Source organism: Lathyrus oleraceus, chromosome 3, assembly GCF_024323335.1.
Source record: "Lathyrus oleraceus cultivar Zhongwan6 chromosome 3, CAAS_Psat_ZW6_1.0, whole genome shotgun sequence".
Classification (NCBI taxonomy): domain Eukaryota; kingdom Viridiplantae; phylum Streptophyta; class Magnoliopsida; order Fabales; family Fabaceae; genus Lathyrus; species Lathyrus oleraceus.
In genome coordinates, this window is record NC_066581.1 from 29,661,755 (window position 1) to 29,689,532 (window position 27,778).

The window sequence follows — 27,778 nt, forward strand, 5'->3', positions numbered from 1 at the left end:
AAGCGGGTGCGGGAAAATAAATAAAGTAAAGCGAGTGCGAGGAAAATAAATAAAGTAAAGCGAGTGCGGGAAAATAAATAAAGTAAAGCGGGTGCAGGAAAATAAATAAGATAAAGACAAGTAATAAAAACCTGCTCCAATTGGAGGGTTGAATAAATTGCAAAGCGAAAATGAAAATGGCGGCAGGATTAACTTCCTTCCAAAGTGCTCCAAACTCGATTACAGACTCGATCACAGACTTGATTACACAATTGTGGTAACACTCCAATGCGAACCGATTACCACTTTAAAATACTGAATATATGCCTAAGTGAAACAAAGTTGCTCTGAGTTTGCCTCTGCTAAAAATTTGGATGATTGGAAAAGTGATTTCGAGTTTCTATTTATAAGCAAGTAAAAAGATGAAAATGACAAGGATGCCCTTCAACTTGAAAATGGGAGGGAAAACTTTTCCTCTTGTGGCGCCCGCCACAAGGCCATGGCGTCCGCCACAAGGCCAATCTGAGGTGCCTTAGTGGAAGTGGTAGGGAACGTGGCAGTTGAGGGAGGTTGAGCTTGGACACGTCATGGCAGGGTCTATGGCGCCAGCCATGGTGGAAGCCACAAGTACAAAATGCTGAATTTTAGGGTTTTTAGCTCTTTTTCGCTCCTTTTCTCGATCGGGGCTCCGATTAAAGTAAAAACCTGAAAACAAAGAAAAACATAGTAATAACACAACAAAATAACAATAAAACAACTAGAATGCATGTGAAATCGGAGTCGAAACTACGGTAAATTTCAATGTTATCAAACTCTCCCACACTTAAACCTTTGCTTGTCCTCAAGCAAAACATTAAAGAGCTCGTAAAAGAAAAAAACTGTGTAAACAAGTGCTTCAGGTTAAAAAATTCTAAGTTCAAGTCGGGATGCAGTGATAGGTACTAACTGAGTGAACTAAGGGTATCATGACGACACTAATCCGCAAATACAGACATAAACTTCATTCCTATATTAATCAACCCATATTATCCCACAATACCTAGGCCTGCCTCTTCATCTCTTTTTGTGACCTTTTCATTCAGGCGCAATCACATTAAGCCCGTTATCCGTACATGCTTCATAGTAGAGTGGCCTGTTAGTGATTATGATCTGAGCATGGGGTTTCTGGCACATAAATATGTGTAAACCCTTTTATTGGACCCAACTATAGTTGTGGGGGATCGGATCGTATTCTGCCCTACCGAGTTCAGCGCCAGATACCTCTGAGCCAACTAACAGCGGGTAAGTTTTTCTTTTTCTTTTTCTTTTTCTTTTTCTTTTTGGAGCAAATTTTTACAATTCTTTGGTTTAAATGACTTTGTGAGGGTCACCTATACTGGAGTTGTCTTTTTTTTGCTTTTTTTTTGTTTTACTGGATCATTCACTTATTTGCATCGGTCCCCTACGTATAGGATACGTAGGCCGGAGCTGACTGCTGAGATAAACTACTGAGGACTTATACGGAAATGATGATTAAGGCCATGGTATATGGGGTTTCAGGAATGATTCCTATATTTACGAAGTCTATGGTGCTGAAATAATACTGATGTTTCGCAAAGTTCTCCCAAGTCACCGCATCCTTACTCGAAACATGTCTTTAGAACCCGAAAACTTTCGGAATAACACTGTTTTCTTTTGCAAAAAATATTCGGTGGGGCTAAAGGTATGGGGAGATTAGATTGTACTAAAGATATACTATATTTGGTGACTCGTCAGACTCATGCATTATACTAAAAAGCAAAAAAAACAACTAAAAGGAAATAAAAATAAACAAGCTATCTAAAAACAGTAAAGAAAAACGATAAAGGAAAGACGAGAAAGGTAATAAAGAAAAGACGATAGAGTCTCCTCCCACACTTAAATCGAACATTGTCCCCAATGTTTCGAAATAAGATAAGGGAAGAGTTACCTGACAATCTATTGCTGACCACTGGTGCCCTCTGTTGGTGTAAGCCCTAGAGGCCAATACTTTTGGTACTTGTATCGAATTATTTATTAATAATAAAAGGATTTTTCTTTATTATGGTTATTTAATAAAGTCCCTAGAATAGATAGTTCGTTTAATGTATTAAGTGTGACTTGATCATGAGAACACATTAAACATAAGGACATTATTCTTAAAGTATCCGTAGTCGAGCTTTAGTGTGAAGTGGGATAACATTAAAGCATTAAGACTATTATGTTTGTAGACTGATGATCACATCTCATGGATCATGGATAAAGAGTTATCAAGTCTTAAACATAGGTATGAATATTAGGAGTAATATTTATACCGGATTAACCCGCTATGAGAATACTATATAGAAAGTTATGCAAAGTGTCATAAGTTATTCTCATGGTGATAATAGTGTGTATACCACTCTTCGACCTGAAACCACTATGGATCCTAGATGTAGAGTCGAGTGCTTTATTGCTGATCCAACGTTGTCCGTAACTGGATTACCATAAAGACAGTTGATGGGTACTCCACGAAGCATGTTGAGGGACATGAGTGACCTAGATGGAATTTGCTCATCCTGCATAACAGGATAAATGTCTATGGGCCCAATATTGAACTGGACAAGGATGACACGGTCTATGCCTTATGTTCAATATAGACATAAGGGCAAAAGGGTAATTATACACATAAGTATTATCACAGAAGGAATTGTCAGATCACATGACATTTTCGTGTCTTGGGTGTAACACCTCAAAATTTGCCCTCCTCTTTTGGGACTAGCTTGAGCATGTTGCATTTCATTTTTAGGTCATTAGTCATTACATACTGGCATATCATATGGCAACATCAATCAAGTCATCCTCCTAAGTCTTGATCAGAAGATAAAGAGGTTAAGATGCAAGCTAGGGTTTCATTGAACTGATCACTAATCATCTGAGGATGTGTGATTCAAATTAGGGTTTCTTGGTGCCTCAAGGAGATTGATCTTCATCTTGGTTGAAATGGTACATCATCATCATCATGGTTTTGTCATCACCAAGAGATTCATTGTTCTTGATCAGATGCCTTGGGATTAGGGTTTTGACCACTGGTCAACCCTAATCATCTGCATTGTGCCAATCAGGGCTTGTCAAGAAGATGAGGTTTTCAATGGATATGGGGATTATCATATGGTTATATTGAGCTTATGGAAGCTAGGGTTTCATCATTGAGCCGTTTCATCAGGAGTTTGAAGCTCAAGTTGATCAATGCACAACCAATTCATCTATCAGTAAGAAAAGTCAACTGTGGTCAACTGTGCCTGAATTCATGGATTTGGAGGTGGGAGAGAGTTAGAGACACTTCATTCATGTCCAAACAAGTTTCATTTGACATTTCAAACATCAAGAATGAAGAAAATAAAGTCAGATGAAAACTTTCCAAAAATAGAAAGTGACTTGTAATTGAAAATTGCCAAAAATGGAAAGGTTTTCACCTCAAAATTACATGTCCAAAAATGCTTCAAATGAAATTTTGTCCAACATGAAAGTTATAGATCTTGCTCTCACCTTTCCAAAAAGTCTAAAAACATGAATTTCTCATTTGTGGTTTGGAAGTTAGGGATTGATCATTGTCCAAAAAAGTTGAATTTCAAAGTTGCATAACTTTTGATTCACAAGGCCAAATGGAGTGAGGTTTTTTTGAGCAAAATTCTTTTGATGTCCTCTATCCAAAATAAGCATTGCATTTCATGAAAACTCATCACATAAAAAGTCCATTTTTCAAGTGAACCAGTTTTGAAATTTGGAGGGAAAAAGGTGTTTTTGAGAAATAAGCCTTGTTTTCACAGGATTCCACTTGCATTAGCTCACAAACGTGTTTTAAAACTTGCTCAAACCAGCAATTGGCACTGTTACATTGCATTGCACATGTGTGGGTGAATTAACCAAATTACCATTTAGCATGAAACTTTCATTTTCACTAATCCATTGCATTAGCACTAAACATGATTACTAACATCATTAACATCACATATATAAACTAAATCATAACTGTTTCATCCATAATCATAACAGAATCAAGATCTAGATCTGAAAATCACAAAACCTCTTCACTTTCTCTCTCACTTTTTTTCCAAAAATCTCCACAAACCTTGCATGGATCTTCACATATCCTTCATTCTTGAGCATTTTTGAAGCTAATTGGAGCAAGAACTAGTGGAATTCAAGCTGAATTTTGGACTGTTAAAGAGAGCTTCATCCATGGCAATTCAAGTTTTGAGCTAGATCGTGCATAATCAACACACAAACCTTGTTCCATTCATCAATACTAGCATCATAGAACTTCTGTTTTTGCTTCTTCAAGCCTAAAACGCGCGTTTTCACTTCTGCCAATCCAAGAAGGTGAGTTTTCGAATTTAATGATTCTTGCAATTGATATATGATTTGGATAGATCTTGCTTAGTAGAGTGATCTGCAATTGGAATCATTGAATTTGGTTGAGAAATGAATGAGTTACATTGATTTGAACTTTGATGCATGATAATGTTTTGCTTCGATTCTTTTAATCTAGGAAGAGTTAGGGTTAATTGATGTCATATTCGTGTTGTGCATTGTGAGATCTTTCCAATGGTGTATGGTTTGTCCATTTTCGTGACAAAAAGTTCTTGAGCTTAGGGTTTGGTATGAACGCATGAAGAACATTTGAATTTTTCCAGAATTGGCTGTTTGATCCATGTTAGCGCGTTTTGCCATGCTGATTGGTGTTAGTAGCTACAGTAGCACGCGCTACATTTTGAACTTGGATTCCCTTCGATTCCGTGCTAGGACAATTCCACCTTTGGCTTGGCAATTTATTTTCATATGCTCACATGATTTCATATGCTTCCATTTCATTTCTTTTATTTTTCTTCAACATTCAAAAATTCATAACTCACAAACCATTAATCCAAATTGACTGAAATTTTTTCCACCATGATCCTTGTAATCTCTAGTATTTTTTGGTGATTTTTGTGGAAATTATGCACGTGTGGTTTTTGGAATGGCCTAGGGTTTGTATGAACATGTGTTTGCTTGCACCTTGCTGGATGTTTTGATCATGAAATGATGATGCTTAATTGGAAATGCTTGAAATTTTGCATGCTTATTCTAGAGACCTTAATGGACATTTTGGCTTTGAGTTTTCTATTTTATCATTCCTGGATTGAGAGATATGAGCTGTTGAATCTAGGTGTGACAATTTGTGTCACACCATTTCTTGTCTAGTTTCATGAATTTTGTTACCATGCCATATGAACTTGAAATGAGCTGAATTTTTGCATGTTGATACTTCTGGATGATAGGTTAACATGTGAAGTTTTGTGGATTTTTTTAGTGCATTTCCAATTTGTTTGAGAATTTCCTTTCTGTTTGACCAAATGTGAACCTTTTGTGAGTCATGATTTTAAATGTTTTGTGAAATTCGTGATATGTATTGGATGGACTTGAAATTTTGTGGATTGATTATAGACACATTGAAGTTTGTCATGGTTTTGGTTTGGTGCATTTATAATGTTCCTACTTTGTTTTGTGCTTGCTTGAAGTTGATGCATGATATTGTGCTTTGTATGAACTTGTTTGAACATGCCTTGACTTGTTGAATTTAATTGACATGCTTCCCCTTGCCCAATTGGCCTTAAAATTGGTATGATTGACATGTTATGAATGTTGTTTAGCCATGAATTTTTTGGGGATTTATTGAATTATTTTGGATTGAGTTTGGATTGATGCATTCTGTTTGGTCCAATGAGCTTTGAAATTGCACACTTTGCACTAGATGCTTTGTGAAATAATCTTGGTGTATGATATGAACATGAGACCAATTGGATGTTGTTCTAAATTGATTGAACTTGATTTTTGACAATTTTCATGTTCTGTTTTGAAATATTGATACTCCTTTGACCCTAGGCTTTGTCCTAGGGGTTTGCTTCTCATGTTTGAGTTGTATTTTCAGGACAAAAGGCATATGGCATGGAGGAATTAATTCACTTGGCTTGAGTTGATCATTTGATTGATGTTGATTAACATTAAGTTTGTTTTGTAGGTGGCTTCTAAGTCATTTGTGTTGAGCATTGGCTTATGCTTTGCTTGATGCATTGCTTGTGTACAGTTAACTATTGACTTGTATTTTGTCTGTTTGACTGTTTGAGCTGTGTACTGACTGAATTAGATTGATTTCAGGTACATTAGTTGCTATAGTTCATCTGTGAACTTGCTTTTTGCTGTTGCTTGGTTGCTTAACCAATTGAGGTAGAACTCAATAACTCCATGTAGTCTGGAAGACCTGGCCTGTTACTTGGCCAGGCACCTGTCTGAAGTCCTCCTTAAGAGGCAATGATTGTGCTTGTTTATCTTTGTCCCCAAGTAGGAAAAGACCTTGAATAAGGCAATTGGCAGACACAAGAGATGTGTAATCCATCTCCTGCTCTTCTGTTGAGTCATCCCTTGGCTCACATTACATGTTGATGCCTTGAGGATAGTAACCCAAGATCCTTGTACAGTTGTACAGTTGAGTCAGAGTCATAAGTGTAGAAGGGTTCCCACTTTCTGAACCCACACTTCTTTGTCTGAAGCTCTCCCTGGCCAGGGATAAGAGCTGTGAGGCACACCCCTCACTTCCATTTCATCTGGCTTCACCCTAACTCTCAATGTTAGGGTTAAGAGCTAAACATCACCTGGTACAGTTGGCTTGCTTTTGCAGCCTAACCCCTTGTGTGAGCCCACTTTGTCTGTATATAGTGTGTGCTATTTGTGATTGTTTGCTTTGATTGCTTTGCCTGTTTAGGATTAGCTTGCTGCCTGTGCAAGTTAGGATAGAAACCATAACTTAGGGATGATATGCATGATAACATCTAGGCTCGAGTCCAGCTCCCTAGTAGTGTGTCTCCCTTTGTATCTGGTTAGAATTTCTTTCCCGTTCAGGGGAACTACGTCGCCCTGATCCTCATACCAGATGAGGTACGTAGGCAGGAGACCGTGCGAGGTCTCTCCAGGCACCTTTTTTCTTTTCTTTGTGTGTGTTTGCTTGACAGTTGCTAGGCTCGAGTGCCTGACTCCTTAGTAACTTGTTGCTTGTTTATTCTTGTGTGTCAGGATATGGATGTAAGACCAGCGATTGGCTGTCCGTATCCTGAGTGTGTTTGTTTGGTTCGGAAGCCGATGTAAGTCCAGCAATTGGCGTTCGGGTTCCAGGTTTTCCTGTGTTTGTGTGTGTTTTGTTTCGGCGTGCGTGAGCCGAACTACGGCAGCTCTGATTTTCGTTCCAGACGAGATACGTAGGCATAGGACGCGATGTCCTAGCGAGCCCTCTCCCCTCTTTTCCCACCTGTGTTGTCTTCAGTGTGTGTGTGATGTTTGTTTTAGCAACCTTAACCTATCTTTCGAGCGTGGATCCCGTCGAGTACGACGGACGTGAGGGGTGCTAATACCTTCCCCTTGCGTAACCGACTCCCGATCCCATTCTCTTTGGTCGCGAGACCATGCTTTTCCCAGGTTTACTTCGAGCGTTTCCTTTCCCTCTTTTGGGATAAATAACGCATGGTGGCGACTCTGTGTTGTTTTGTTTTAGCCCGCCGGTTGTTTTTCGCGGATGCGACAACTGGCGACTCTGCTGGGGACATAGAAGTTGACCTATTGCTGGTCCATCTTCCCTAAGCGAGTCTCTCCTAGCATTCTAGGATAGTTTAGGTTGCTTGTGCCGCTTTATTTATTGCATTGATTATTATGTTGTGTATATATTTGCATAAATATTTGCATGCATCATACTATCATGTTGCTGTCCTCTGTATAGGTGGTTCCTCTGTTTGGGGTGGGTGTTCTGAGTAGGGCTAAAACCCAGGCCCGAGTATACACCTAGGATTAGCGTGGTCTCATGTTGCCTCCTTCATGTTAGGTCAACATGTGCTTGGCAACGTGATGTACCACAAGCCGGACGAGGTTCATTTGAGAGTGCTCTTCCTTTGTGGGGTACTCCACTCTGGTTGAGTCACTTCATCTGAACTATTGACTTCGGTGACCGATCTTTCCCGGATCTTTGGTTTAGACGATCTTAAGGGAGCTACAACGGCACACCCGAAAGGGCAAACCCGTTGAGTATCTTTGCCCGATTGTCGAGACTATTATCCGCCTTAGGATGAACTGATTAGAATTTACCTGTGAGGGGAGGGTGATTCTTTCAGATGCATGTTCAGATGGTGACTTTGATGGTGACTATTGGTTCCGCTGATCAGAGTCTTATTTATAAGTCGGATTTATGGGCATTTATTTCTGAGACGCCAGAGTGTTGTCCGTGTTATTTATCAGTGGGGACCCGTTTATTTCAGGATTCCCCGGGCTGATTCAGAGGATTGTGGTTGTCTGCTCAGAGATTGTCTGGTGATGATGATGATGTATTTGTCTTCCGTTTATTTCAGAACCCTTGAGTTGGATTTGTGGTTACATATTCCTTCAGATGGTTGTGATTAGTTCAGAGATCGAGGCCGTAACTCAGCGCAGTAAATGTTCAGATGACTTGGAGGATGGCACAGGGCATTGCATTCACGCATCAGCATCATCAACATTTTGCATTCATTGGCATCTAACTCATGTCTATCCATACTCAGGGTACATTCTCGATTGAGATTCTGGTTGAGAGACATCCTGATGTCAGAATGTTATTGTCGAAATATTATCTGTCTCGATGAAACCAGGATCAAAAGACAGAAGCTTCCTCGTATGGATAGACGTTGCATTCATGCATATTAACCTGTTTGTTGTTTTGCAGGGACCAGTTCTAACGTGCTTGATTGTTGCAGGAATCATTGCTCGTGCTCGCAGAGTTGTACCTTTGCACTCAACACACCCTCACAGATACTTCACTCGACGCAACACTCCCAGACTGATGGATCTCCCTAACACTGATATTCTTGAGTTGAAGGACAAGATGAACGAACTGATCAACATCATGCAGGGTTTTGCAGTTGGTCAGAAAGCTTTGGCTGATAAAGTTGAGAAGCTCGAGCGGGCTTCAGCGGCTAACAACGGTGTCAATCTGGATGATGTCTCCAACCAGGGGTTGGGTGGTTCCAGAGACGGTGGAAAAAGAACAACGGTGGGTGTAGTGAACAATGTTGGTGGTTTCGGCGCTCCCACTGGTGGACAACCTGGTCCGATGGGTCCTAATCTGAAGGATAGCCTATTTCCTCCATTCTTTGGGGTTGATGATGACAGAGAGGAAGACAGAGAAGCAGATCAATTCTCCATGCATAATGAACCGTTCGGTCAGTATGGTGCCCAACCACAGAACAAGGAGATCCAACTGCTGGCAGAAAAGATCAGGGCTCTGGAAAGCCATGCCACTCCCGGGGTCGTAAATATGTCAAACATGGGGCTGGTCGAGGGGATTGTGATCCCCCAGAAGTTCAAGGCGCCCTCATTTGACAAATACAATGGAAGTTCCTGCCCTGAGACTCATCTTCAGGCCTTCGTCCGCAAGATCTCTGCATACACTATGGATCAAAAGCTTTGGATGTACTTCTTCCAAGACAGTCTGTCTGGAGGATCCTTGGAGTGGTACACCAAGCTGAAGTCTTCTGATGTTAAAAGCTGGCAGGATCTTGGTGATGCATTCTTTAAACAGTACCAGTTTAATGTTGATATGGCTCCTAGTCGTACCCAGCTGCAGGGTATGTCCCAGAAGCCAAACGAGGGGTTTAAAGAATATGCTCAGAGGTGGAGGGAGTTGGCTGCCAGAGTGCAACCTCCGTTGGTGGATCGGGAGATGTCAGATCTGTTCATGGGTACCCTGCAGGGGGCATTCGCTGAGAGGATGGTTGGTTGTCCAGTTACTAACTTTACAGATATTGTGGTGGCTGGTGAGAGAATTGAAAGTTGGCTGAGAATGGGGAAGATCCAGGGTGGTAATGCTTCGTCATCAGGATCGAAGAAGCCCTTCGGAAATGGCCAAAGGAAGAATGAGGGTGAATCAAGTGCTGTGTATGCCCAGAGAGGACACGGTAGGGATCGTTATTACCAGCACGCTGCTGCGGTAACCACCCCTGGTGGTAATCAATCAGTACAACATCAGCGTCAGCCACCTCAACAGAGAGCACAGAGAGCCGGGTACCAAGTGAGGGGAAAAGGGATTGATCGTCATTTTGATAGGCCACCCGTGACATATGCTGTTCTGTTCAAGAAGTTGATGGATCTTGGGTTGGTTCAGCCAAGGACGATGGTTTCGTTAAGATCAGATCAGAGGCCTCCTAACTATGATGAGAACGCCCAGTGTGAATTCCATTCTGGTACACCAGGGCATAACATTGAGGGTTGTAGAGCTTTTAAGCATGTTGTCCAGGATCTGGTAGACTCCAAGGCCATCAATTTTGCACCATCACCGAATGTTAATGCTAATCCCATGCCGGCGCATGGTCAGGCGATGGTGGGTGCAATTGCTAAAAATTCGGATCACGCCTTTGCGGTAGGTGAAGAGACTGACAGTAACTGCGAGTTTGATGGTTGGATAAAACCGTGCGTACCAGGGATGGAAGTCCAGAACTGGAGGGCCTAACAAGATCATCACTGTCACTTATCCGGAAGAGTAATGTTTTCTGTTTTCAGTTTTGTTTGCATGAAAGCCTTACGTGTTGCCCGACACGTAGTGGTTCATTGTAAGGGCCACCTCATGTTTCATTTTGTATTATAAATAAATGGATGTTTTTAAATTAAAAGCGGTGTTCCCTGTTTTTCATTTATTTTTGCAGTTTAAAAAACAATAAAAAAAAATGGCAATGTTGTTTTCACTTTATTTCCTTGTGTTTTGTCTCGTCCCGACTTTGGTATTCTCTGGATTTCATTGATAACGATTTGGTTACACCTCATATGACTTCGACAATCCGATCTATCATGCCGAAGAAGAAGGCGAAGAAGATTGTGATCTGCTGGAAGATTAACCCGGTTGTTGAAAGAAGAGGAGAAGGTGATTCAGCCGCATGAGGAGCGGGTTGAGATTGTTATTCCAAGCGCCGCCGAGGGTAGGAAAGGAAACGAAAGTTGGGGCCGTTTCAGAGGCAAGTCGAGAGCAGAATGGTAGCCCTGTTAAAAGAGCATGTGGATACCTTCGCCTGGTCGTGTCAGGATATGCCAGGGTCGGATACCGATGTCGTTGTGCACAAGCTACCATGGAGAGAAGACTGTCCTCTAGTGAAGCAGAACGCCGGTGCCACGTATCAGAGTGACTTTGTTTCATGATATGATTCATCGTGAAATCGAATGTTATGTTGATGACATGATAGCAAAGTCCCAAACAGAAGAGGGGCACCTGGCAAATCTGGCCAAGTTGGTCGATCGGTTAAGACAATTCAAACTGAGGTTGAATCCGAACAAGTGCACTTTCGGAGTGCGGTCCGGTAAATTGCTGGGGTTCATTGTAAGCGAGAAAGGAATCGAGGTTGATCCTGCTAAAGTAAAAGCGATAAGAGAAATGCCTGAACCGAGAAAAGAGAAGGAGGTTCGTGGTTTCTTAGGTAGATTGAACTACATTTCACGGTTCATATCTCATCTAACAGCCATGTGTGAACCAATATTCAAATTGTTGAGAAAAGATCAAATGGTCAGGTGGAATAATGATTGCCAAGCGGCATTTGAAAAGATAAAAGAATATTTGCAGGAGCCTCCGATTCTGATGCCTCCTGTGGAGGGACGACCGTTAATTCTGTACTTGACGGTCCTCGAGGGGTCTATGGGGTGTGTATTGGGGCAGCATGACGAGTCTGGTCGAAAAGAGCATGCCATATACTACGTTAGCAAAAAGTTTACCGACTGTGAAACAAGATATTCACTACTCGAGAAAACTTGTTGTGCTTTGGTCTGGGCTGCTCGCCGACTGAGGCAGTATATGCTGGTTCATACCACTTTATTGATTTCCAAGATGGATCCAATCAAGTACATTTTTGAGAAGCCAGCATTGACCGGACGGGTTGCGAGGTGGCAAATGATTTTGACTGAGTATGATATACAGTATACCTCTCAAAAGGCGATCAAGGGGAGTGTATTGTCTGATTACCTCGCTCAGCAACCTATTGAGGATTATCAACCGATGAAGTTTGAATTCCCTGATGAGGACATCATGTTTCTCAAATCGAAAGATTGTGAGGAACCAATCCCGGAGGAGGGGCCTGACCCTGAATCCGAATGGATTCTGATGTTTGATGGGGCCGTTAACGTGAATGGTAGCGGTGTTGGTGCTGTTTTGGTTACGCCGAAAGGATCCCACATTCCTTTTGCTGCCCGGCTAACATTTGAGTGCACCAACAACGTGGCTGAGTACGAAGCTTGTATATTGGGGATTGAAGAGGCGATTGATTTGAGGATCAAGAACCTTGTCATATATGGAGATTCAGCTTTGGTTGTGAATCAGGTTAACGGAAAATGGTATACGCATCAATCTCATTTAGTTCCATATCGGGATTATACGAGGAGATTGTTGACGTTTTTCACCAAGGTGAGGATGCATCATGTGCCCAGAGAAGAGAATCCTTTGGCAGATGCCTTGGCTACTCTGGCCGCCTTGATTAAGGTACAATGGTGGAATCAATTCCCCAGTGTGGAGGTAGGTCGTCTGGATAGACCGGCTTATGTGTTTGCTGTTGATACAGCGCCTGATGATGAGAAGCCGTGGTATTACGATATCAAGCGCTATCTAGAGACTCAAGAGTATCCTGAGGGGGCATCTAAGAAGGACCGAAATACTCTGCGGAGGTTGGCCATGGTGTTTTATCTGAATAAGGATGGGGTCTTGTACAAGAGAAATTTTGATTGGGTCTTGCTCCGATGTGTTGATGATAGAGAAGCAAGCCAATTGATGAAAGAGGTTCATGAAGGATCGTTTGGTACCCATGCCAGTGGGAATGCAATGGTAAAGAAGCTGCTGAGGGCAGGTTATTATTGGATGACAATGGAGGCCCAATGTTTCAATTTCGTGCGGAAGTGTCATAAATGCCAGATTTATACTGACAAGGTGCACGTGCCTCCAAATCCGTTGAGTTTAATGTCGTCTCCGTGGCCGTTTGCTATGTGGGGCATTGATATGATCGGAAAGATTGAGCCTACGGCTTCGAATGGGCATCGGTTCATATTAGTGGCTATTGATTACTTCACCAAGTGGGTGGAAGCAGCCTCTTATACGAACGTGACGAAGCAGGTCGTTGCCAGGTTTCTCAAGAGAGACATCATTTGCAGATATGGGGTTCCCGAGAGGATCATTACTGATAATGGTTCTAATTTGAACAACAAGATGATGGCAGAGCTGTGCCGGGAATTCAAGATCGAACATCACAATTCTTCTCCCTATCGTCCGAAGATGAATGGGGCGGTTGAAGCAGCCAATAAGAATATAAAGAAGATTGTGCAGAAAATGGTGGTAACCTATAAGGACTGGCATGAGATGTTACCATTTGCATTGCATGGGTATCGAACGTCAGTGCGTACATCTACTGGGGCAACGGCTTTCTCGCTCGTGTATGGAATGGAAGCGGTGTTACCAGTTGAGGTTCAAATTCCCTCTTTAAGAGTCCTGATGGACGTGAAGTTGCAGGAGGATGATTGGGTAAGAACCCGGTATGAAGAGTTGAGCTTGATTGAAGAAAAGAGGCTGGTAGCCATCTGTCATGGGCAGTTATACCAGCAACGGATGAAGCGTGCTTTTGACCGAAAAGTACGACCTCGGGTATATCACGTAGGTGATATGGTGCTGAAAAGGATCCTTCCTCCTCAAAACGATCGAAGGGGCAAGTGGACACCTAATTATGAAGGTCCATTCGTGGTCAAGAAGGTTTTCTCTGGTGGAGCCTTGTTGTTAACGACTATGGATGGCGAGGATTTTCCATCCCCTGTGAATGCGAACGCAGTTAAAGAATACTTCGTATAAAGAGACCCGCTGGACGAAAAGAATAAAATAGTCCAGTCAAAAATGGGCATCCCGGCGAACCAAAAAACAGAAAGAAAAGGTTCGGGCAAAAATTAGGGATAAAGAGAAAAATTGTACACCCGACAAGTCGAAAACCTGAAAAGGCGACTTGGGCAAAAAAGGGTATCCCGGTGGACTGAAAACCCGAAAGGGCGGTCCAGGCAAAAGAGGGATTGAAACGAACAACTGCGTCTGGCATGATCGTTTGCGCTTTGGTTAAGGCACATGGATAATCCCCGGTAGGGATCAGTCGGCAGCGTCTTGGTCAGAAGGCAGAAAGCAAGGAGAGTCTGAGGACATATGGGGTGTAACCGAGTTGGAACTCGATGAGATCATGGTTTCACATTGCCATTAGGATAGATTTTCCTTTTGTGCGCAATTACCTCTTTTCAGGAACTGCTTCCTTTGTATTGCTCAATTTGAGCCACCTGTTTTCAGTCAATAAATGCATGTTCAGTCAAATAATTTTGTTTTTGTTTTCATTACCGCTTTGATTGCAAAAACATCCGTTTATTTTGATAAGGAATTTTTGCATTTCGAAACATGGAGGTCCCTTCCAATGCATGCTTATAAGATTGAAAATTTGAAATCTTATTCGGAAGGTTGAGCGACCCAAGTGTTGAAATCTTGACACGCCTGGGGCACGTTTTTATCTAACGATCTCTTTTGCAGGTGCTGTTAGGTATTTTCACTCACTTGCAGGTTGTGATGTGGAGGCTTTTGACAAAAGATCCCCATGGAGTCCAATCAGGGACGAATGAATGGAAGGATGGTGAGAAGACGGCGAAAGGACGTACGACGACCCTTGAAATTAATCAAGAAGACTCTTCAAAGTCTGAAGATTGAAAAGTTTGTATAAATCCCCGGAGTTTGCTCTCCGTCTGTCGCGGCGGGATTTTTCACGAGATTAAGTATTGATTGAACTTAACCCGTTTGAAAAATATTTTAAATGCAAGAGTCGCCACCGTCTTTTATTTTATCCAAAAAAGAGGAAGGGAAAAATAACGATAAATCCCTTTAGAGTTACGGGTTCGGGGGTTGGTTATGCAAAGGGAAGGTAATAGCACCCTCTACATCTGTGGTACTCCACAGGAACCTTTTTGCTTATGTTTATGTGAATGCTTTGCTTTTTTCGCTTTGATCGTTTGATTGGGGAGATGAGAAAAGAACTTGATTTTATTGTTTTTGGACTCGATAAAGTCGTAGACTTCATGCCTACGTATCTCCAAGGCGCAATGGAGAAATCAGAATCCACGTAGTTCTCCCAAAAGAAAAGGGGAAAGTCTGTTTTGTTGATTTTAGATTTGAACGAGCCTAGACCCTAAAGAAATAAATAAATGGGCTCATTACAGGAAAGCCCAAGAGTAAGCTTATGAGTGTGTGAAAGGGGTTTCTTAAACGGCGACCGTTGGAATCGCATCGGGTTTCTCTTTTTTGGATTTTTCGATTTTTTAACATAAAACGTGAACAATACGATTAAACACACAATACAGAAAATAAAAAATGCGAGAAAGTAAATTATTACAACACAGTTAGCTATGAATAGTTAGTATTACGAATAGTTAGTGGAGTTAATCGAGCTGAAACTGAAACGAAACGGTTAGTAACAACATAAACAAATATAAAAAAAACAATATAAACATTTACTTTAGACAAAATAAACGTTTGATATAAATAAACATTTAATTAAAATAAACATTTAAACAAATAATTAATTTAACTAACATTTAAATAAAATATATATGCAAAATAATAATAAAAGATAAACAATATTTAGTAAACAAAAGTAATATATATATATATATATATATATATATTTATTTATTTTTAGACAATAAATATATAGTAGACAAAAATAATATATATGTACATTTAGACAATAATATATAATAGACAAAAATAATATATATATATATATATATATATATATATATATATATATATTATTTTTGTCTACTATATATTTATTGTCTAAAATATATATATATATATATATATATATAATATATATATATATATATATATATATATATATATATTTATTTATTTAGATATATAATAGACAAAAAATAATATATATATATATATATATATATATATATATATATATATATATATTTAGATAAATAATATATTAAAACACATGTCGGCAAGTCGGAACTTTGCCGATTTTAGAGATAAGTGAAGAATATTACCTTGTGTGAAGAGGATGAACTTCTGATCGTCCAAATGATCGACAGAAAGCTGGAAACTGTCACCGACGCAGTGCTGGCTGCCTTCGTGAGTACCTGACTTCAACGTCGCTTTTGATCGGTGAAACGACGCCGGAATGAAATGAACCTTGGATATTTGTGACCTGGACTCAACGAACTTCAAAGATATGAAATCGGTTTTGTGTTTCGGTGAATAATCGGGACGATTTTGGGTTACCGAAAATGAAGAACAAGTGAAATACGGTAATGCTTTTGGAAAAATATTTCTTTTCAATTCTCTGTTTCTCTCACCACACGTTTTTTCCTTACTGATCCACCCTCCTATTCTTACTAACAACATATATATATATATATATATATATATATATATATATATATATATATATATATATATATATATATATATATATATATATATATATATATATATAGATTACTTAAACAATAGGAAACCTAAAAAATATCTAACATAAATTAAATATATATTTAGATTACTTAAACAATAGGAAACCTAAAAAAATATCTAACATAAATTAATAATATAATTTATATATTATAATAATAATAATAATAAACTAATATAATATTAATCCTAATTAAATAAACTAATTAACAACTAAACACAATTAATATTAAGCACAAGTAATATTAAACGGCACACGATTAAAATACGATAAAATCGAGCGACACGAACGCGAGAAAAACGATGACAATTTGCACAGCAAAACAGACAAATTGATAAAACCAATAAACCAGTAAACCGGTAAACCAGTAAAATCAACAACACGACTCAAACAGACTCGATTAAATCACACGGCACAACACGTAATTAAATAAACAACCCTAGGCAATAATAAAATCAACACGACATCACGAAAACGCTGACAAATACAATCACAAATAATCGGACAATACGAAAACTCTAATATATTCGAAATACAGTCAAAATACCGACAAACAAACAATTAAATAGATAAAAACGCACAAAACCTAATCGAAGCGATGCCACGCACAAAAGAGATAAGCGAGATAAATACGAGGCAACGATATCGGCCAGGTTTTGCTAAAACAACGAAATACAACACGGTAAGCAACGAAAACGCACAAAACCTAATCAAACCAGTTGTCACGCGAAGTTTAAGAAATTGAGATGAATACGAGACAACGAGATTAATCAAGATGTGGTCAACAAAGCCAAAGTCAAATTTTGGGGTGCGACAGATGCCCCTATTTAATTAACTTAGGCCAGATAGCCGGAGGCTATTGAATGGCGTAAGGTAATTAAATATGACAAACGCCACAAAATTTGACCGCAAATGCATGTATGGATGATGCAAAAGACAGACAGACACAGAGACACAGGAGTGCAAACTCTACTGGGGAAGGACACACACCGACTCAATGCATGAAGGTAAACACTGAGAATACTCAGCTGGGGAAGATTCACTACCTATTCATAGATGGAAAATAGGAGGAAAAGAGATATCGACTCAATATTGACGATACATCACTATCTCATAGATGAAAGTGGGAAAAGATCAATATAACAAGAGTACTGATGTGACAGTACATTACCAACTCAAAGATGGAGGTAACAGAAAAGATGAATACCAACTCAAGGATGAAGGTATAACAAGGGAATAATAAGAATCGAACTGCGTTAACTCATGGTTGACAGCTTACTATCCACTCATTGATGAGGTAAACAGGACATGCCAACTCAAAGTTGAAGGCAAGCTTCAAAAGATTGATAATAACACTGCTAGGGAAATCAAATTCCAACTCATTGATGATGGTGTAGATGAAGAATCAGATCTAAGGATCATTGTGCAGACTTACAGTTGAATGCACACTACCAACTCATTGATGAGGTAGACAAAGAAATGCCGACTCAAAGTTGAAGGCAACCACCGATTCATTGACAAAGGTGTTTAAAAGAATTTAGAACATATTCTCCTGGAGATGTTTATCATTACCGACTCAAAGATGACGGTGGAAGGACAAAATGTACCTAACTCATAGATGAAGGTACTCCATCAACTCAAAGACAAAGATGGAATCAGAAGTTATCTGTGCAGACTCAAAGATGAAAGCACACTATCAGTTCAACAAGGATCAAACATACCCTACTCATAGATGAAGGTACTCCATCAACTCAAAGACGAAGATGGAATCACAGGAAAATGTGCGAACTCAAAGATGAATGCATATTACCAGCTCAAAGTTGCAGGTACTTCACCAACTCAAAGACGAAGGTGGAATCAAAAGGAATTTGTGCTAAAAGACGAAAGCACGCTACCAGCTCAAAGTTGCAGGTAGAACCATGGAACTTTCTGTGAGGATGTTATCAACTCATAGATGGAGATAGTAATTAATTTATCCGAGGGATAACAAAGGTTACCACTCATGGATGTAGGTAACTCAAGTTTGTAACGGGTACCAACTCAAAGATGAAGGTATAAAGGACTTGGACACAATATCTGTCATGTCTGTTTTACTGAATGAGAGTCACAAAGACTATATTGTTGCCTTCTTTTACTGGCAATTTCTGAGCTTTATCTGGAGACACGAGGTTCAAACTAGGATAGAACTAGAATGAAACGGTCAAACAAGACTTCAACTAAAGAGGAATGAACTCATCAGGATTTACAATTGAAACAACCATCTTCCACGAGGCATAGATCTCTGTGGGGAACATGACCAATAAAAGGTATTTTGCTGCTTATGAGGATACTCTATATGGAGAGATTGACTCAACCCACAATATAAACATGGAAACAAGGTGCATATGAATGCAAGCATGATATGTCATAGATATGCATGAATATTTAGTAATGAATGCATGATGGACAGACAAAACTAGGAATAACTAAAAATGTTAACAGTTGCATAAGGACTCGCTGGAGATTTGCACTGAGACTCGCTAGGGAGTAGTACAAAGGCTTGCTGGGGAATTGGTACAAGAGCACCATATCCAGGTTTCTTTAAAAGTCTGTCTCTGCTGAGGATTCCGTAGAAGAATGGAGATGCCTTCTACTTCAAAAATGCAGGAGATTCCCTGTGGTTCTTGAATTTGTGAGGTATATGAGGATTGGACCTTTCTGAGGACTCCGCTGGGGATACAAGGTGTTATCCTCTGGAAATAAGATGATATTGTAAGAGAAGTCCTGCAATTCTTGAATTTGCTGATAATGTAGAAGGGATTATTCTTCTGGAAGACTCTGCTGGGGATAAAGTCCGCTGGGGATAGGTGGTATCTTTCCAGGGAATAAGAATATAGGGGAAATCTATCCTTGATTTTTTTTGCTTTAATTATCATGGAGACTTTCTGTATCTGAAGACTCTGCAGGGGATTATGGTGTCTGATATCTGGTTATGTGATCTTTCCTCTAGGAGACTCTGCCGGGGAACAGTGATGTCTGACCTTTGAATATAAATGAGAATTCAGGAGAAATCCTGCAATTCTTGAATTTGCTTAAAATGCATAACACACTCTTCTTTTACTACAAAACATTACTGAGGAGGAGACATATCCTTCTAGAGAACAACATGAGATTCCCTGTAGTTTCTGAATATCAACTTTCTTCACTCGCTGAGGGATGGAGACCTCTGTATTACTCCTGCTCAGGGAAATCAAATCTTCCTTCTCATCCTCTGCTGGGGACATTGCTGATCCCGCTTTAATAAATTACTGGGGAAATACCTGTAGTAATCCCATAGGCCAAATCTGTAACTTAAAACCTGGATCAAAGTCTTCATGATCAATTAACCGGGGAGTCTTCATGATCAATTAAACTGGGGAGTCTTCATGATCAATTAACTGGGGAGTCTTCATGCCCCAAGTGAAGGGAATAAACTTCTTGAAATATTTCTTGCATGATCTCTTGAGGAAAACTAGGAAGCAAAACTGGGGATATCCCATGATTTCAGAATTACTGGGACCACATGTCTCAATCCTTTTATTGATGTCCATAAATCAAAATAAATAATATTTTTCAAAAACTGTTTTTAATTCAAAACTTTTGTTTCAAAACATATCTATTAAAGTAAAAGAACTTTCGTAAATTGAAATGAAAATTAAGAGTGCCAAGAAATATAGAAAGGCTCAAATTGATTTGATAGGATGGTAATCAGCCAATAGCGTGATTCCATAGATCTTTACAAATTGGAAAATGGTAATTTCGTGGAAAAAGGGTACGTTGAACTACAATGACATCATTCTCTCTTCCACTTTTGACCTGTATTGCAGCCTTGAGAAAGTTGGAGAACTGTTGAAAATATTCTGATACTTCAATGATTTTATCTCTGTTATGCAGTTACTTGCCTGAAATCCCTAACTTTTGCCTAGATTGCCCTTTCGGGTTTTCAATCTACCAGGATAATATTCTCTTTGTTTTTTTATGTCTCTAATTTCTGCTTGGACCGCCCTTTCAGGTTTTCAGTCCACCGAGACGCTCATTTTTGCCTAAGCCGCCCTTTCGGGTTTTTAACTTAGCGAGCTGTTCTTTTCATTTTTTAGGCGAAGTATTTCTTGACTGCATCTGTATTCACGGGACGTGGAAGCTCTTCACCATCCATGTTTGTAAGAATTAAAGCACCGCCTGAGAAGGCTTTCTTGACAACATAGGGTCCTTCATAGTTAGGAGTCCACTTGCCCCTAGAATCATTGTGAAATAGTATCATCTTCTTGAGCACAAGGTCACCCTCTTTAAATTCTCTCGGCTTAACCTTCCTATCAAATGCCTGCTTCATTCTCTTTTGATATAACTGTCCATGGCACAAGGCAGTCATTCTTTTTTCTTCAATCAAATTCAACTGATCGTATCTGCTTTGACACCATTCAGCCTCTGACAACTGAGTTTCCATTAGTATCCTCATTGATGGAATTTCAACCTCTATCGGTAACACAACTTCCATACCGTATACAAGTGAAAATGGGGTTGCCCCAGTTGAAGTACGGACTGATGTTCTATATCCGTGTAGTGCAAAAGGCAGCATTTCATGCCAATCTTTGTAGGTAACAACCATCTTTTGAATGATCTTCTTGATATTCTTATTTGCAGCTTCAACTGCCCCATTCATCTTGGGACGGTAAGGAGAAGAGTTGTGATGCTCGATCCTGAAACTTTCACATAATTCATCCATCATTTTGTTGTTCAGATTGGAGCCATTGTCAGTGATGATCTTGTTTGGAATGCCATATCGGCAAATGAGATTATTTTTGATGAATCTGACCACCACTTGCTTTGTCACCTTTGCATACGAAGCTGCTTCCACCCATTTGGTGAAGTAATCAATTGCCACGAGAATGAAACGGTGTCCGTTGGAAGCTTTGGGTTCAATCATACCGATCATGTCAATGCCCCACATTGAGAATGGCCAAGGAGCAGAAATCACATTCAAAAAGGTTGGTGGTACATGAACCTTATCAGCGTAGATCTGACATTTGTGACACTTCTTTACAAATTTGCAGCAATCTGATTCCATGGTCAACCAGTAGTAACCAGCTCTCAACATCTTTCTTGCCATAGAGTGGCCGTTTGCATGAGTACCAAAGGACCCTTCGTGAACTTCTTTCATCAACATTTCTGCTTCCTTTTTGTCAACACATCTGAGTAAGACCATGTCATAATTCCTCTTATAGAGCACATTCTGATTAAGGAAGAAACTGCCTGACAATCTTCTCAAAGTCTTTTTATCTTTTTCTGTTGCTCCAAGAGGATACTCCTGAGTCTGAAGGAAATGCTTGATATCGTGGTACCATGGTTTATCATCAAAACTGGCCTCAGCTGTAAACACATGTGCTGGTCTATCAAGTCGCTTGATCACAATTCTGGGTACTTCGTTTGGAAAACCCACTTGATACATTGAAGACAACGTAGCTAGAGCATCCGCCATATGATTCTCATCCCGAGGAATGTGATGCAATTCAACCTTGGTGAAGAAAGTCAACAATCTTCTTGCATAGTCTTTGTATGGGATCAAGCCAGGGTGGCGTGTTTCCCATTCTCCTTTGATCTGATTGATAACTAACGCTGAGTCACCATAAACAGTAAGATTTTTGATGCGGAGGTCAATGGCTTCTTCAAGACCCATGATACAGGCTTCATATTCAGCAATGTTGTTTGTACATTCAAAGCAAATTCTTGCCGTGAAAGGAATATGAGAACCTTCTGGAGTGATAATGACTGCACCTACTCCATGTCCATAAACGTTGGAAGCTCCATCAAATACTAAACCCCATTGAGAATCTGGTTCAGGCCCTTCTTCAGGAAGTGGCTCTTTACAATCTCTGGATTTTAGGAACATGACATCTTCATCAGGAAACTCATCCTCATTATCATCGTGATCTTCAACGGGTTGGTGAGCAAGGTACTCAGCCAACACACTGCTCTTGATAGCTTTCTGGGTATGATACTCAATGTCGTATTCTGATAACAACATCTACCATCTTGCAATCTTACCAGTGAGTGCAGGCTTCTCAAAAATGTACTTGATTGGATCCATTTTGGATATCAACCAAGTGGTGTGACTTAACATATACTGCCTCAATCTCTTAGCAGCCCAAGCCAATGCACAACATGTCTTCTCGAGTAAGGAGTATCGTGATTCACAGTCAGTAAATTTCTTGCTTAAGTAGTAAATGACATGCTCTTTCTTTCCAGTTTCGTCTTGTTGACCCAAAATACAGCCCATAGAATTCTCAAGCACTGTCAAATACATAACCAACGGTCTTCCAGCAACAGGTGGTAACAAGATAGGAGGCTCCATGAGGTACTCTTTGATACTGTCAAATGCTTTCTGACAATCCTCTGTCCAAACACAATTCTGACTCTTTCTCAGCAATTTGAAGATAGGTTCACAAGTGGCAGTCATGTGAGAAATAAACCGGGATATGTAATTCAATCGTCCTAGAAAACCTCTCACTTGCCTTTCTATTTTTGGTGCGGGCATCTCTTGGATAGCTTTTACTTTATCTGGATCAACTTCAATGCCTTTTTGGCTGACAATGAAGCCCAAGAGTTTACCTGACCTGACGCCAAATGTGCATTTGTTCGGATTGAGGCGAAGACGGAACTTCCTCAATCGTTGAAACAGCTTCAATAGATCTACTAAGTGACCTTCTTCTGAACGAGACTTCGCGATCATGTCATCCACATAAACCTCAATCTCTTTGTGCATCATGTCGTGAAAGAGCGTTGTCATGGCTCGCTGGTAAGTAGCACCTGCGTTCTTCAACCCAAACGGCATCACTTGATAACAGAATGTTCCCCATGGTGTTATGAATGTAGTTTTTTCCATGTCTTCGGGAGCCATTTTGATCTGGTTATACCCGGAGAATCCGTCCATGAAGGAGAATATGTCAAACTTTGTTGTATTGTCTACCAACATGTCAATGTGAGGCAGGGGGAAATCATCCTTTGGGCTTGCTCTATTTAAGTCACGATAGTCGACACACATTCGTACCTTCCCGTCCTTCTTAGGAACTGGCACAATATTTGCTATCCACTCTGGATACACTGAAGTGGCAAGAAAACCAGCATCTATTTGCTTCAGAACTTCTTCTTTAATTTTGACGGCCATATCTGGATGTGTTCTTCTTAATTTCTGTTTGACCGTTGGACATTCTGGCTTCAAAGGTAGCTTGTGCTCTACGATGTCAGTGTCGAGACCAGGCATATCTTGATAAGACCAAGCAAACACATCTACATACTCTTTCAACAGGCTGATCAATTGCTCCTTGACCTGTGGGGATAACAATGCTCCAAATTTGACTTCTTTCACATTTTCTTCCGAACCCAAGTTGACTGTTTCCAAAGGCTCCTTGTATGGCTGAATAGTGTCTTCTTCATTTTCAAGCTGGCGGGCGACCTCTTCTGGAATCTCATCCCACTCTTCCTCTTCAGCTTCGAATACAGAATGTTCAAAGTTGAGAGAGGGCATGATGTCATTGTGTTCAACGGGTTTAAGTAACCTGTACAAACAATTGTTTTTAGAGGACTGACCATGACATGCAAAAATGTGTTCTTTTTAAGGTTTTTTTTTTTGTGTTACCATTTTCCGAAAAAGCTGAAAAGATAAAAGGACACAAGTGTATAGGAACACAAAAGATCTTTTTCATGGATAGTACGTTTTTGACAAAAGTTCCCATTTTACAAAATTAATGCTTCGCGCTTTGGGCTAAAGCGGAAGATTTTTGAAAACTGAAAAGCTTAATTACTTTGATATGTGGACACAATGTGGGATGTCAACTGCGGTCCAGTTCTTCATAACTACTCCTGGTGTCACAAATCTGGGGCCTTCGTCTTCTGTCTTTTTCTCAAAAGTATCCTCTTCAACTGCTACCATGTTGATAAACCCACCGTTGTGAAAGATATCTTTGAAAGGTCGCACCACTGAAGTCTGCACTTGTTTTCCATCAACAAAGCCTAATCCTGCATGGTTAACGTTTTCTGGCAACTCTATCACCTTGCCCCACATTTCTGTAGGACCTGTCTTGACAATTTGCTGGGCGTCTTTGAATGACGCGATTGAACCTTCACTTTTCTTGTAATCATCGATGGTCAGGGCCTGAAATGGAGTTTGAACAGCCGTCTCGTCTACTTCTATCACACTAAACGATGAAAGGTGGCTAATCAGCATAGCCTGCTCCCCATTAACCGTCACTATTTGCCCATTCTTGACAAACTTTAACTTTTGGTGTAACGTGGATGTAATGGCACCCGCCTCATGAATCCATGGGCGTCCGAGCAGACAGCTATAAGCTGGCACTATGTCCATAACCTGGAAAGTGATCTGGAATACGTGTGGTCCAATACCAATAGGCAAATCAACTTCTCCAATGACTGTTTTTCTTGATCCATCGAACGCTTTCACAATAATTCCACTGTGCCGCATTTGCCCCCCTTTGTACTTTAGCTTCAACAAGGTAGACTTGGGCATGACATTCAGAGATGAACCGGTGTCAATTAGGATATTAGACAAAGAATCCCCTTGACAATTGGCTGAGATATGGAGAGCGAAGTTGTGATTCTTTCCTTCTTCTGGCAGTTCTTCATCACAAAAGCCTAAGCCATTGCACGAAGTGATGCTGCCTACAACATTGTTGAATTGCTCTGCTGTTATATCCTGTTCTACAAAGGCTTGATCAAGCACCTTCAGTAGTGCTTCTCTGTGGACAGCTGAGTTCAATAATAAGGACAGGATCGAGATTTTTGACGGTGTCTGTAGCAACTGATCTACCACTTTGTAGTCACTGAGCTTGATAATTCTGAGTAGTTCATCTGTTTCTTTGTCAAGGGTTGAATTGCTTGTTTGCCCTTCTGCTTCTCTTGTCACTGGTACCACGACTACTGGATCTTTCTCAACATTTCTACTTGGGATAACCGGCGGAGCGAACACGCGGCCACTGCGCGTCATTCGGCTATTTGCTGCGATATTGGTAACTGAGGCTAAGGTTTTAATCTCGACCTCTTTACCGTTCTCAATAATAGTTGCTGCATAGCGGTAGGGGACTGCTTTATCTGAAGTGTAAGGCATTGGGCCCGGAGGGCAAATCACTACTGGCTCCCTCGGATGATAAGCTATCTCTACTTTCTCTGGAATGTTGAAGCAAGGAATGATGACATTCACCTCTTGTTCTTGTGATTCTGGAGAACTCACTTGTCTAGAAATCTGAATCAAACCCTGATCAAGGACGCCTTGCAAATCATCTTGAATCTTTCTACAACCTCTTGAATTGACTGAACATGTACCACAGATCTGGTGGTCATGTTGGAATATACCATGAGCACATAAAACAGAATGAATTTCAACCAAAGACTGCCGAATCTCCTCTATCTTCGTAACACGTTGTTCATTGAGACAAACTTCTATATTGTTCACTGATGAAGGACCATGACTTGGCATTGGATTGTCCTTCACATTGGGACCCATGTTCTTGAAGGTCAGGATACCTGCTCTTGTCAACTTCTGTACTTCCAACTTTAAAGCAAAACAGTTGTCTAAGTCATGACCTGGAGCATTCTGATGAAAGGGACAAGATACCTCTGGCTTGTACCACCAAGGTAGCACTTCTGGTACGGGAGGTCGTGGTCGTGGTTGCACAAGGTTTTTAGCGATCAAAGCTGGATACAATTCTGCATATGACATCGGAATTGGATCAAAATTGGTTCTTCTTTGTTGCTGTGGTGGACGTTGTTGTAACTGATGTTGATGTTGTTGAGGTTGATGTTGTTGCTGATACTGAGTATTCTGTTGGAAGCGGTTGGTACGCTGCTGAGGGTATTGGACTTGAACTAGAGCGGAAGTGATTACTGGAGTCACGGCTGCTATATGTTGGTGTTGGGAATGGTAAGGATAATTGATCCTTCTTGGATGATTATAGGACACAACATTAGTTTCTTGTTCCTTCTTTTTCATAAAACCGCCGTACCTCTTTGCCCCGCTTGAAGATGAACTTCCTTCTCTAACTAGACGCCCTTCTCGAACTGCTTCCTCTAAACGGACTCCCATGTTTACCATGTCAGTAAAGTCTGTAGGAGCGCTTGCAATCATCCTCTCGTAATAAAAAGTATCAAGAGTCTTTAAGAACACTTTCGTCATCTCCTTTTCTTCCATAGGTGGAACAACCTGTGCTGCAATTTCGCGCCACCTTTGCGCGTATTCACGGAATGTCTCCTTTTCTCTTTGTTGCATGGACTTCAACTGATCTCGGTCTGGCACATTATCCAGGTTGTATTTGTAATGTTTGATAAAGGCCTCGCCTAAATCATTGAAAGTCTTGATCTGAGAACTGTCTAATCCCATATACCAGCGTAAAGCTGCACCGGTAAGGCTGTCTTGAAAACAATGAATGAGCATCCTTTGGTCGTTGGTGTACATTGACATCTTTCGCACGTACATAACCAAATGGGTCTGTGGACAAGAACTTCCTTTGTACTTTTCAAATTCTGGTAGTTTAAATTTTGCTGGCATCCTTACGTCTGGAACCAAACACATATCATTTACATCTCTGCCAAACAGTTCTTTCCCACGAAGAGCTTTTATCTCTTTTTGTAATTCCGCAAACTGATCCTGGAATTCATCCATTCTATCATTGAGACCAGGATCCTCACTTGGGGTAGGGCCGTGATAGACAGGTTCTCCTAGGTGAGGAGTATAGTGAACAACGGGAGGCACATTAGTGAAGACAGAAGCATTTGGTGGAACGAACTCTTGTTGATATCTATCTTGATTAAGATCCTTGGGTATTTCCCAAGGACGGGATGCTGTGATGGTAACAGAAGTGACTGGGATAACGTTGATTTCTGAAGCGATGACTGTAGTGACGGGTGCTGCTGTTGTCTGATTCTGAATTTGAGGTTGATTCTGTGCCGAAGTTTGTCCTGAATTATGAACTTGAGCCCTAGCCTGGGCTTCCTCTGCTTGTAGACGGGCGGTTAACATTTGGTTGCGCATCTCTGCTGCCTGTGCTTGCGCCTGGATCTGTGCATCTTGTGCTTCGGCAACCTGAGCTTGTGCTGTTTGAAGTTGAGCAGCTTGGGCTGCTTGGTTTGCTATCAATGTATCGACCATAGCAGAAAGGCGGTCAACCTGAGCTTTCAATTCTCGGTTCTCGTTATCTGTTATCTCCATTCTTCTTTTGTAGTTG

General features: G+C 40.5%; 1 protein-coding gene across 1 annotated transcript; it reads right to left on the reverse strand.

The window, feature by feature from the left end:
• Positions 1-4,270: 4,270 nt before the first annotated feature.
• Positions 4,271-27,015, reverse strand: LOC127129490 (uncharacterized). The gene is made up of 2 exons (XM_051058662.1): positions 24,403-27,015; positions 4,271-4,408 (listed from the first exon to the last, which is right to left on the reverse strand). The coding sequence occupies exons 1-2, from the start codon at positions 27,013-27,015 to the stop codon at positions 4,271-4,273; spliced, it is 2,751 nt and encodes a 916-aa protein (XP_050914619.1).
• Between the last annotated feature and the right edge of the window lie 763 nt (positions 27,016-27,778).